The sequence below is a fragment of the Haemaphysalis longicornis genome, unplaced genomic scaffold (genome assembly GCF_048455015.1).
Source record: "Haemaphysalis longicornis isolate Haplotype H1 unplaced genomic scaffold, Haemaphysalis longicornis Haplotype H1 scaffold_4, whole genome shotgun sequence".
NCBI lineage: Eukaryota > Metazoa > Arthropoda > Arachnida > Ixodida > Ixodidae > Haemaphysalis > Haemaphysalis longicornis.
In genome coordinates, this window is record NW_027526361.1 from 38,694,441 (window position 1) to 38,705,888 (window position 11,448).

The 11,448-nt window shown below is 48.4% G+C and overlaps 1 protein-coding gene across 4 annotated transcripts in view; it reads left to right on the plus strand.

The window, feature by feature from the left end:
* Positions 1-11,448, plus strand: part of LOC144178522 (irregular chiasm C-roughest protein-like) — a 413,379-nt gene that overhangs the window by 373,798 nt on the left and 28,133 nt on the right. For all 4 annotated transcript variants that reach the window (XM_077706443.1, XM_077706440.1, XM_077706441.1 and 1 more), the window contains 4 exons: positions 2,925-3,200; positions 4,327-4,521; positions 6,345-6,467; positions 10,273-10,379. In XM_077706443.1, coding sequence (XP_077562569.1) covers positions 2,990-3,200; positions 4,327-4,521; positions 6,345-6,467; positions 10,273-10,379 — 636 coding nt within the window. In that variant the 5' untranslated portion in view covers positions 2,925-2,989. The remainder of the gene's footprint in view (positions 1-2,924; positions 3,201-4,326; positions 4,522-6,344; positions 6,468-10,272; positions 10,380-11,448) is intronic.

Sequence of the window (11,448 nt, forward strand, 5' to 3'; positions counted from 1 at the left end):
GGTGATTTACGGCGCACGCCTATCGAATTTCCAATTCCCGCTGCCCGTATTTCGTACTATATATCTCAGTTTCTGCGCTGTTCTCTCCGCTCCTGAGTCGCCGCCGACACATTCGCCTCTCCTCCCCCTCCCCCCCCCCCCCCCCCCCCCCCCCCCCCATTACTCCTCGCGGCTGCTTCTATGACGGCACCCCTAAACTTGTTCCTGTTGTTCTTGTTCCTCTTCTGTCGGCCGTCTTCACGCCCGGCTATAGACTAGGTCGGAAAAAAGCGTGCCAACCGACGCGGTCCCTCACGAACGCACGAGTACCTCGCCTCCCCACCTTCGGTTCAGAATTTATTGGATTCGATCATCGCGCGTTCCTTGTTGGCGCGCTCGCTCGCGTGCGCTATCGCGCAGGGGATGCTGTAGACGGCGTGCTAAGCCTTAGCGTTGGGAGTCCGCGCCAATCGGTTCAATTACCCAATCGACGACGTGCATGGTATACACAAGCGTGGCTCCGACACATTAGCCGGCTGGTTTCATCTCGACTGAAGAGTACTGCATTTTCTTCCCGCTCTCCTCTCGCTCTCTTTCTCCGGACGGGAAAGAGCTTCCATCCGCTCGTGAGGCGCAGACCACCTTGCGGGGCACTCTGTTCTCGGCTCGAGCAAAAGAGAAAGAGACCCTCCAGCATTGTTTTGTGCTCCCTTTTGTTGCGTCTGTGCGGCTCGCCGCGGCGTGATGATGCTCGTCTCGCGTAGGACTCACGAAGAATGGAAGGAGCGCTTTCTCTTCATTCGGGGCCGCGAAAAAGAGCGTCCGTGCCTCTCTGTTTATCCTTGGTGGTGTTTTTTTTTTCTCATAGCTCTTGTCGCGGACTATACAGGGCGTTTGATAAACGACCGTTGGGCGCGAAACTGTATAAGCAGCAGAAAAAAAGAGGCGAGAATGCGCTCCAGAACCCACGGCCGCTAATCGCTAAGCCAGGGTCTGCTATGCCCGGTCGACTTTGGGGCAACGATGACTTGGATCCTGGGTTTTTTTTTTTTTTGTCCCTCCTTAAAGATCTCTGCCGTCAGCCGGTGCAGGAAATAGTGTCAGTAGCCGCAGAATATAACCTAATACTATACCTCCTTAACGTGTGCAAAAAGGTTTGCCCTTAATGAAAAACACGTTGCAACAGAACACGGGTTAAAGCCTCAGCGTTTCGACCAAGACTCGTCCATTTATTGGCGGCACATACTACAGCTTTGTGACTGCGACATCATTTAAATCAGTGACCTCCTAGAACGTAGCGACGTCCGCACGCGCATATTCCTGATCCCCGGATAATTATACAGGGATGCAAAGATGGTTGATGGAGGATAAGGCTGCTCTCTTTCATCCTCGCTCAGGAAGAAAATTCTCGTTTAGGACATGAATAAATACTCGTCCTCAAGAAAGCACTTTATACAAAGCCCCGCCTTTTTCGAAGTGTTTTATGCAGTGCGTAAAGAGCAAGTCATAGCCGCTTTTAACGAAACACTTCCTATTACGAAGTCAGTTTCCTGTCCCAAAAACTTCTTTATAACGAGGTGTTTGCAGCACTTTGAAATTTGCCGAAAAATGCTGGGATTTTTTTTAACTGTTTCTCGTTTGCACCGAAATTCCGGGTGTCGTGCCCCTTTTCAAAGCAAGTAAAGCTTGCTTGATTTCCTTTTTAGTAATGTATTTGCACTGTTTGTTAATGTTTTTTCGAGATAAACTTGTTAAACCAGCATGTACTTACAACTGCCGCGTTCACTTACTGAAAATGTGCTTCGTTGCAAGCTGCGAGCCTCTTTACTGCTAACAACGCGGCAAAGCAGGCTAGCCACGGTGTTTAATCTAGGGCACTAAATAAAGTGATCGCATTGCGAAACAGAGTGAATTTATACTGTGCGAGTCGTTTTTAACCCCCCTCCCCCCCTTGTTTCTTTTTTCCCCCGGTAGCGCTTTATTTTCATCCAGAGCTCTTTGCTCTCCAAATATATACTGCTTGTTGGCGGCGAAAAACGGGTCGCTTTTCAGTTTTAACGACATGAGGGGATTTGCGAAAATGTACTCAGCTAGCTGACGGCTACATCGAGCCATTCCGTTGCCTCCGAAATCTCCTCTACCTCCATTAATACTCATCCGCTATCCCCTTCTAACCGCACTAAAAGCAAAACGAGCAGAAAGCACTCTAAGTAATTCGTTCTGTACAAATCTAAGCCCGGAGCGCATCGCCAAGCTCACTTTCTGGTCGTACATTTCTGCTTATGTCCTCTCAGCGGGAGCAACAGCAGAAACACCCGGTCGACTCGTTCCGGGTTATGGACAGTCTTAAGAAAATGACTCCCCTCGATTCCTCAAAGTCCTACTTCTCGAATATCAAGCAGAACTTGATACACGTCGCGGATTACTTTCTCTCGTTTGCGGCCCCATAAAAAGCTTCAAAGAGCGTGTCGCGCTTCTCCCGGACGCGACGCTGATTTATTTCCGTTATAAACGGCCAGCTGCGGCCGTACTCGTTTCCATTTCCTATTTCTCGTCCGCGCCTTCTCCGTTCCCCTCCACCCTCTCAGGACACGAAGGGCCGTATCCTTTTCTTTTTTGTTTTAAATTTTAATCTCGTTCCCGAAGCTATCCTTTTTTCTAGTCTTTTCGTTATTTCACCGTCCCACGTGTTCGCCGCGCTTCAGTTTGTTTTTAAGCGAATGTTTCATTCGCATCCGTCAGATTTGTCGGGGAAAAATTAGGTCGTTTCTTCGCCGCTCAGTCTAGAAGCTGGCTTTAAGGAAAAGGGGCGGTTGGGGAAAGCGTCGGACAGAAGTAGAGTGGGGTATTTGTAAGCCTAGTTTTCCTTTCGCTCCGGCGAAAAGAGTTAGTGCTCTCGATCAAAATGCTAATGCCCGGCCGCTTCTCTCTTGTTCCGGCTGTAGGTGCTGTTCTTGTGAAGGCGTGCCGGCCTAAGCCCAACGCCCAACACTCAGTGGCGTCATCCCCCATGGAAGCGGACGCGAGGCACCCGCCTTGGCGGCGGAACTGTCTCCTCAATGAGCTGCGGCGGCCGGCTTCAACCGGGCTATGCCAGGCGTCTTTCCGGGCCCCGCGGAAGACAACACCGAGGTCACCGCATGTCACGCTGCGACTTCTACGGCTTCTGCTGACTCTGTCGCTTCTGCTGGGCTTCGCCTCCGCTCAGAGCGTGAATTCGAGTGAGTGGACTTTGTGGACCCGTCTCACGTCTACACCCGACAATAGGCGGCTTCGTGTCGCTTGTCGGACGGATGGATCTCTTTGTAAAGTGTCTGGGGGGATGGGGGGGGGGGGGGGGGGGGGGCATCAGGGCGAAAAGAAACAGAAACTATGCGGCACATAGTGTTAGAATGCGAGGGTGACCATCCAAATTCAGTTGAGGAAAATATTCGGCTTCCAGAAGCCCTAGGATTTAAGGGTAGCACAGAGGGAGTTAACTTCAAGGCTGTCGAGGCGACGAAAATAATATTAGAATGCTGGTGGACGAAAAGCAGAGAGGGGAATATTGCCTAGGACAGCTAGCAGAAAAAATAAGTATTTTGTGCCTAATACGTGTTTTGTGCCTGCCCGAAGAACAGCGCTAGTATTAAACAAAGAGTGTAAAACGTAGGCATATTAGTTTTTATTAGTTTTTTTTTTGGTAAGATGACACACGTCATTACACCGCTACAAAGGGGATACCACTACCAATCATCATCATCACCATGAGTAGAATACATCAGCCTCTACTATAAAAATGCTAAAGAGAAATACTATTCTGTTTTTTGGAGACTCTTCAGTTCAATAAGGGTTTGTAAGCGTGAGGGCGTCAAACCCGATACTTATGCCATTCTAGAACTTTCGGTCTACCAGCAGAGCTCAGCCGATTTATTGTGTGGCAAAAGATGAAGATCGTTCGATATACCAGTCCCTAACCGACACCTTTGAATACTTGACAAATTTCGAAAGGAAAAACGACCTTTCAGTTACAACGTAGCTCGAAGGTTCTTTCTACGAGAATTAAGGAGCACAGGGTTCGTTGATAGCATTTTTCTTGCGGCATTCTTAAAGCGAGGGAAATAAATATGTGACGATATAATCAGACTCTCTGCAGTCTGATGTGTAGTTTTTCTGTAATTTGTCGCCAAAGACAACTGCAAAGGCTATACGAGTGGAAACGTTTAATGAATATGAGAATTCTCGACCTCTGTTGAGAGCGGTTGCGCTGAACATTTCACCTTGTCTTGATCGTTCACACCTGGCACAGTGCGGAAGGAAGAGCTATAAAGCATGAGTGAAAGGTGGACTCTTTTGGTGGTCGCGCAGGTCCTCGGCCCCAGCAGCGGTTCGCCATCGAGCCGACTGACCGGTCGGCCATCCTGGGTGACACTATCGTGCTCGCGTGCCGCGTCGTCAACAAGGCCGGCACGCTTCAGTGGACCAAGGATGGCTTCGGTCTCGGCAGCGACCGCGACCTCTCGGGTTTTCCAAGGTACTCTATGGTTGGAAGCGACGACGAAGGTGAGTGCCAGTCATCTCGAATCTTGCACATGCGTTGCCGGGTCGGTCAGTGTTGACGCCCAACCAAATGCACGCGTAAAATCGACGTACTCGCGCAACGACGTACGCCTGCGGCGACATCCGCCGCTTCCTTCGACCGACGACGCCGGCGAGGGCAAGTAACCACATAGGCGCTGCAACGCGCGCGTTTGGTACTCTAATGCGCCGCACAGTGTGGCTAGGCTATCCCGGACTCAGCTTTGTGGTGACCGGTTCAACTACACTTTAACTGAAGTAAAACAAATAATGCCTACTCTCACAGAAGTACGTATATTTAACACAGAAACAACGAAAACAGTTCTTGGGACATTGAAAAACGTAAAGGATTAGTATTCATACTAGGCAGGCACAAACCCCTCCGCTATATTGGCGTCACCCCCCCTTGCTCCCATATTTGCTCGTTGCGTTTTTTCTCCCGTTGTTTGCTCTCCGTTTTTTTTTATATTACTTAGTCTTACCACTTAAGTAATAGAAAAGCTAGCTTATTTCTATATTTGATTTCTTGTTATGCGACCTGGCCGCCAGATAACATGACCGCCAGAGGTCTACGTCAACACCGTGCTCCCGAAAGTTTCCGTCCATGTTTGTCTGGCTCTGACTTGGGCGTAACAAGCGCGTAGCAATGCATTCGGCGTACACCGGAGCACACCGGCTCCTTACGCGCTTACGCCGGTTTACGTCTTTCAGCGAGTACGTCGGTGTTACGCGTTCATGGTGTTGGGTCTTAAGCGCAGGTCAATAGGATTGATTGATTGATTTACCGAAGTGTCATAAAGTCGCAGTGAGAAAAGCAGAACCACTTTATTGACGCTTGTCCTATTTTCAACAACAACGTATGGTCGAACGTGCATCACTGTAAGGTGATCCCGAGGTTCAGCTTCACGAAAATTCGCTCGAGGGATCAAACCATGCCGTAAACAAAACAAATTTTGCGAAGGACAGCAACATGCGTACCATTTGACTTCAACATGCGATCCGATTACGTCGATTAACAATGCCGAGCATACCATTTCAATCAAAAGTTCGATCTAGGCTGTGGCATCACGGATTGCAAGCATTCCATTCCGTGCTGCGCGATTATCGATGTAACACTATTGTTGGCTGCATGAATGGGTCAATCGAGGGCATCGTGTGGAAGCTGATCCGCAAGACTGTAGAGCCTAGATGTACCGAAAATTCACCAAGCGATGGGGAATAAATAGACGGTGGTGTCTCTCGCTGAATTCCCTGTTCGTTTCAAGTTCCCACCAGCCCATTCGATGCCGTTACTTTAACGTAACTTCTATCCAAACCTGAGTTCACTGATGATGCTCGAACCGCGCTATGCCTCCCATGTGGCTCTTTCGTCTTGCACGTTGGGGACCCTTGCGTTTTGCAAGGCAGGTTCGCAAACGAGTTTCTCGCGCTCGGTTCGGACTGACCGAACCTCTCGGCGCAAGCCCTAGAACGCCCTCTCTTCACTATAAAGCACACTGCCCAACCTTTTGCGCATGTTCGCGTAGAGCGAAATCGTCTCGATGTTCCGTTGTGTATCTGGATACGTTGGGATGGAAGGAAATGTACAGGGCAAAATAGAAATATTCTTTATGCAGGGGAACTCATTCATGGTACCTTGAATTGTTTGGAGATTCCCATTTTCTTGGTTTTTAGCTGTCAGCTGGTCGCATTGAAAACACTGATCGCCGTTCATATCCATTTGTTTTTGTCTTTACTGCATTGAACGCTCACCGTGCAAGTTTTACCGGCTGGGTAGAGTGACGCCTTGTCCCCGCTTCTATTTCCAGGCGATTTTTCGCTTCAGATCGGTAGCGTAAGCCTGGAAGACGATGCCACTTTTCAGTGCCAAGTTGGCGCCGTCGATGGTGTGAAAGGGATCCGATCGAGAAGCGCACCTTTGACCGTATTTGGTGAGTACACGCTCATACCTTGTCGAGTCGCCCTCATTTTCCATGCCAGGCAATCAATCTTATGGTTTCTAAAAACCTTAGTTACGGACTTATTTTCAATGAAATGTGTGGCTGCGTTAACGTTATGAAGTTAGACGCTAAAGCTAGCACAAAAAGTTCTAAAAATATATCTAAAATATATATAAAAGTAGCCCTTCAACCATATACTAATGCGAGAGCCTTAATTGCCCCATTCTGTGGAAAAGCGCCGTTGATAATTTATTTATTTATTTATTTATTTATTTATTTATTTATTTATTTATTTATTTATTTATTTATTTATTTATTTGTTTATTTATTTGTTTATTTATTTATTTATTTATTTATTTATTTATTTATTTATTTATTTATTTATTTATTTATTTATTTATTTATTTATTTATTTATTTATTTATTTATTTATTTATTTATTTATTTATTTATTTATTCATTCATTCATTCATTCATTCATTCATTCATTCATTCATTCATTCATGCTGCAGCCCTTTTCAGGGCTATTGCAGGAGTGGACATGCAAATCTTCAAGCGATAAAAAGCAGAAACAAAAACACAAGCGCATGGCACAGATTGACCGGTTCACAATAATAGACACAAAAGATATACAATGAACAAAGGCAAGACCAAAGAAAGCTTTCCAGGAGACAATTCCACTACAATTAGCCTATAAACCTGTTTAAATCAGCCAAATTACCACATTATTACAGACTGCGAGCTTCCTGACATCATATATGCATAAAAAGCGAATATTGGCATTGCCTTGAGAGGGCAGATCTCAGTCACATACGGTGACTGCATTCTGAAGAGAAAATTATGAACGAATTTCTCTCACTGTTCACTTATACCGCTGCAACCATGCTATGCTGACTGTCCAAGCTTATAATTAACTACTACAAAACTTTTGCAAATGTCACTCCCAACGTCTGGAAGAGTAATGCCGTATAGAAATACGCGAAATCGTGCTGGGCTGCTTCACAAGACTGTCCAGGCACGGACAGGAAACAATTTTCTGTCCCTTCTTGTCGCCCCCCAACGCGAGCTTGAGGAACTCCACGCTGCTTCGCCGGCAACATTTTCCCTTTTGTTTTAGGAAATAAAAAAAAGGGGGAGGGGGGAGGGGGGAGGGGGGGTAAGAAGCGCGTACTTTATGGACAATGCATGCGCGGGGTACGAGGCATGCAGGTAATGGACGTACATTGCGCTCCAAATCCTGCGTAATAAAGCACTCCGGAGCGTCATCTACCAAATGATAAACTGCGCGCATAAAACTTGTTGGGCTCTCACCAAGGAACGCCGGCATGCTTGTAATTAGGCGAAATAAAAGTAACAAGAAGACCGGGCAAAAAAAAAATCAGATTCTCAATTATATTTAATGCGTCGGCGAGAGTGAGGTTTTCGAGACAGTAACCAACTCGCTGTGCTAGACGGACGAATCGCGGCGCTGCTCTTTTGCCGGGATTGCGCGGGAAAAACGAAAACAGTAAGGAACCGGGAAGTACGAGCGGGCAAAATTCGCGCGTCACGAGATGACGGCGCGAAATTCCCCCGCTCATTTGCGGTCCCCGAGACGACACCCGGATTAACGGTGACTTATGACGCGTGCTCCCTGAAAGGATGTTTTCCCGTTACGACACTTCGCGCCGCGAAAGACGCCGCTTCTTCCTTGTCTACCCGCACGCTTCGCTAATAACTGCTCTTTCATCCCCAGCCTTTCTCCCTTTCCACTGGCACACGGTGCACCGCGTTCCCAGCGGTATATACAGCCACTGTCTTGGTGGAAATCCCCGGAGTCTTGAGGAAGGCGCTCGTCGAGTGGAGGGCCCAAATCCCGGGGGCGTTCCTTTCTCAGCGGCGCCTGTGGTGGCTTTTCCAGCACCGAACTCGCGGGATAAACTTTTAATGCTCACTAAACTGACGAAAAGGTCCAAGGATGTTTCGCGGACGAGGGATTTAAGGACTCCGCATTGTTCTTAATAGGCCCCTCTGGAACCACTGCTTGGCAGTTTGCGTTCGTCCCTTCTTTCTTGGCGGCTGAGGTTGCCGGTTCCTCGCCGCCTTCCTTACGCCGATGACTTTGGGGAGGTTCGCCCGCTGACACGAGACCTGACGCTGAGTAGGCTTAACACAAGAACCGCAACGCTGTGGTGTACCACCAGTCCAAAGGTTGTTGGTTCTTTTTTGTTTGTGTGTGTGTGTTTGTACGAGCTGCCACGCCTGCCTTGAGAAGACGCAGCTGTGGCCATTTCTACTTGCTCGCTGCTTCGCTGTCGGCAAACAAATTGGCTCTGAACCTTGGACGAGTGTGTGATCTCGCGAGAAAAGGAAATCGGGTTAGTCGCAGTCTCAAGTAGGTTACTGTGTAACAGTTGGTACAGGTGGTAGAGAGTAAGGTGGTAGAGAGTAAATGTTTATTGAAAAGGAGGAGAGGTCGGCCTGAGAAAGTGATCTTGGACCTGCTACTTTCCACTGGGATGGGGGGGGGGGGGGGAGGGGGGGGAGGGGGGGGGGGGCTACTGGAGATAAAAAGAGAAAGGAATAAATATGGGAAACGACAATGAAATTGACAAATGAGCTATGTACAAGCCGTAAAACCTCACATACAACGGGGCGCTGAATCAAACGATGACAGTCCACTTTTCAGCACATAGTTATCGTCCATAAAAAACAAAAAAAAAACATTGAGACATTATTTCGCAGTCTGTTAAATTTTGTCGCAACCTATAGAGCCGAGAATCCAAGATGCTAAACGTGCTGTACGTCTGGGGGCAAGTCGGGGCGAAGCCTTGCGCCCGCAAAGGCAGGGAATCTGCAATGTGCTACGAGGGAAGAAGAAAAAGAAAAACAGCAACCTTTTTCACAGTGTCTCCATCTAAGCCACTTCCCCTTACCGCTTTGTGCCCGTGTGGAAACACTGAAGGCCCGAGGTTTTCTTGTTTTTAATAAAACCTTTTCGGTTACTAATTCCCGACGGCCCTACCCGCACGCCGCCAACTGCGCCGGGGTCGTGTATGAAGTGTGCTTTCGTTCTCTTGTATGTGTATATCAGATCTGCGTGCCATGTTTTCATAAGACCGGCTGGTGACTGAAAGCTTTCAGTTTAATTTTTTTAATTGCCCTGGTTTATAGGATTTGGGCTTCCTGTAAAGTGCTCTCTTCCGTTTAAGAGAACTAAAAATACAGCTCCTGTGAATCCGAGATTCCGATAGCGGTGCCTGGTAAAAAATAAATGACCGAGACAGAATGGGCACCAATCTGCAACCAGTACCACATCAATGTCGCCGTGGTGATGGAGTCGGGGTCGTTTTGACGTTGACAAACGCGCTTGAGGCTAAGCGCCTCTCGACTCTTGCGTCGAATAGTTACCACTAGGACTAACTTTCGACCATTACCCGGCTTATTGGCGCGCTGTTTGACAACGTTTGAAAGCTTGTTTTGTTGCATCGTGGTACCGGATGTTCGGGCCTTCAAGCAGCATATAGCTCGCCTGCTCGCTAGTTTGCTTAGTCCCTCGCTTGCTTGTTGGCTGGCTGGCTAGCTCATTCACTCTGTCGGGAAGTTTATAATCTACTTACGCCATAAGCTTGTGGCACAACCATGCAAAGTGCATTCTTCAAATTTGGAAATCCGGAAATACCGCCAGGGAACGCGAGATCGCATCTAAAATATACCATTTCTCGCGTTTATTAATTTGCAACGCTGTTTTGTTTTTCCCGTGCCCGGTCTGTTCCTCGTGACTAAACGCCCCATTTTTTGTTCTTGTTTTCTACAGTGCCACCGGAGCCCCCGAAGATTGTACAGGGAGAATTTTTGAAGACGACGGCCGGCATGACCGTCGAGCTGACTTGCGAGTCGCACGCCGGAAAGCCTCCAGCCGAGGTGAGTGCGCTGTCCCACATAAAAATAACTGGTTTTCACAGGAGGAGACAAGTCGCTTGCATGCCGTATTGACTCACTCTGCTGTCTAGAGCTCGCACTTGATTCATTGCCCTTCTTTAGCATCATGTCATTTGCCTATCGCTGCCGAAATAGTCACGATGAGGGGGCGGCTGATTCTAGCTGTGTCCAAGAGAAGCAGCGTCTTGCCACAAAACGCCTCACGTCGTCAACCTAAATGGCCCGGGCGAAAATTGCGCGATGTCGACGAGCGCTCGGCACCGGACGCAGTGTTCCGAGTTCGTGTTGGAACGAGGCGGAAATGCCCATTTCCAGTTGTCCAGCTCGAACGGTTTGAAACTTGCTCGGGCTAGCGCTGGCTTGATGGCTGAGTAAATGAACCGCGGGCTGTCATCAGCGCGCAGCTTGCTGCGGAAGCGTGCCCTCCGTAGACAGGGGCGCATTTTCTCTGCCGACGCTTGACCGCTAGCACTTGACATCGCGATTCGTCCCGGCACAAATTGCTTTCGAAGCCGACGCTTGGCACTTCCGCTAGCCCATCACTGCTGTATACGCCCTGTCGCGCTCAATCTCTACGCTTTTAAGAGAAGGTGCTTACGGGCTCAGAAAATGTTCGTTGTAAGCCTGACGACCCCGTTTCTCCCCCTAGCAATTATCCAAAGTCAAATAACAAAACACTCCGGCTTTCTAAAGCCCGAGAAACTGGTAGCTGCCGAAATAAACAGCCGCTTGTTTGCTTTTATTATCAAAACCTTGACTATAAGTAGTTGAAGCTCGCGCTCCGTCACATCGTCCGTCCTTGTAAACATCGCCCTCCAAAAACTTAAGCTCGCAAAAGGGGTAGGCCGTACCAACTATTCGAAGCTATAGCCCTGCGTTCGAGGGCTCCCACGTTTTGAGCCAAGGGGACCGGAGTGTTAATGGGTGAAAAGAAAAGGGGAGAAAGGTGAATCTTTTCTAACGCAGCAGCGGCCTACACCGAGCCGATAACTACGGCGCCTGCGCACAAGATGATAAACTTCACTGTAGTAGTCAGTTTGTGTCCTCCTAC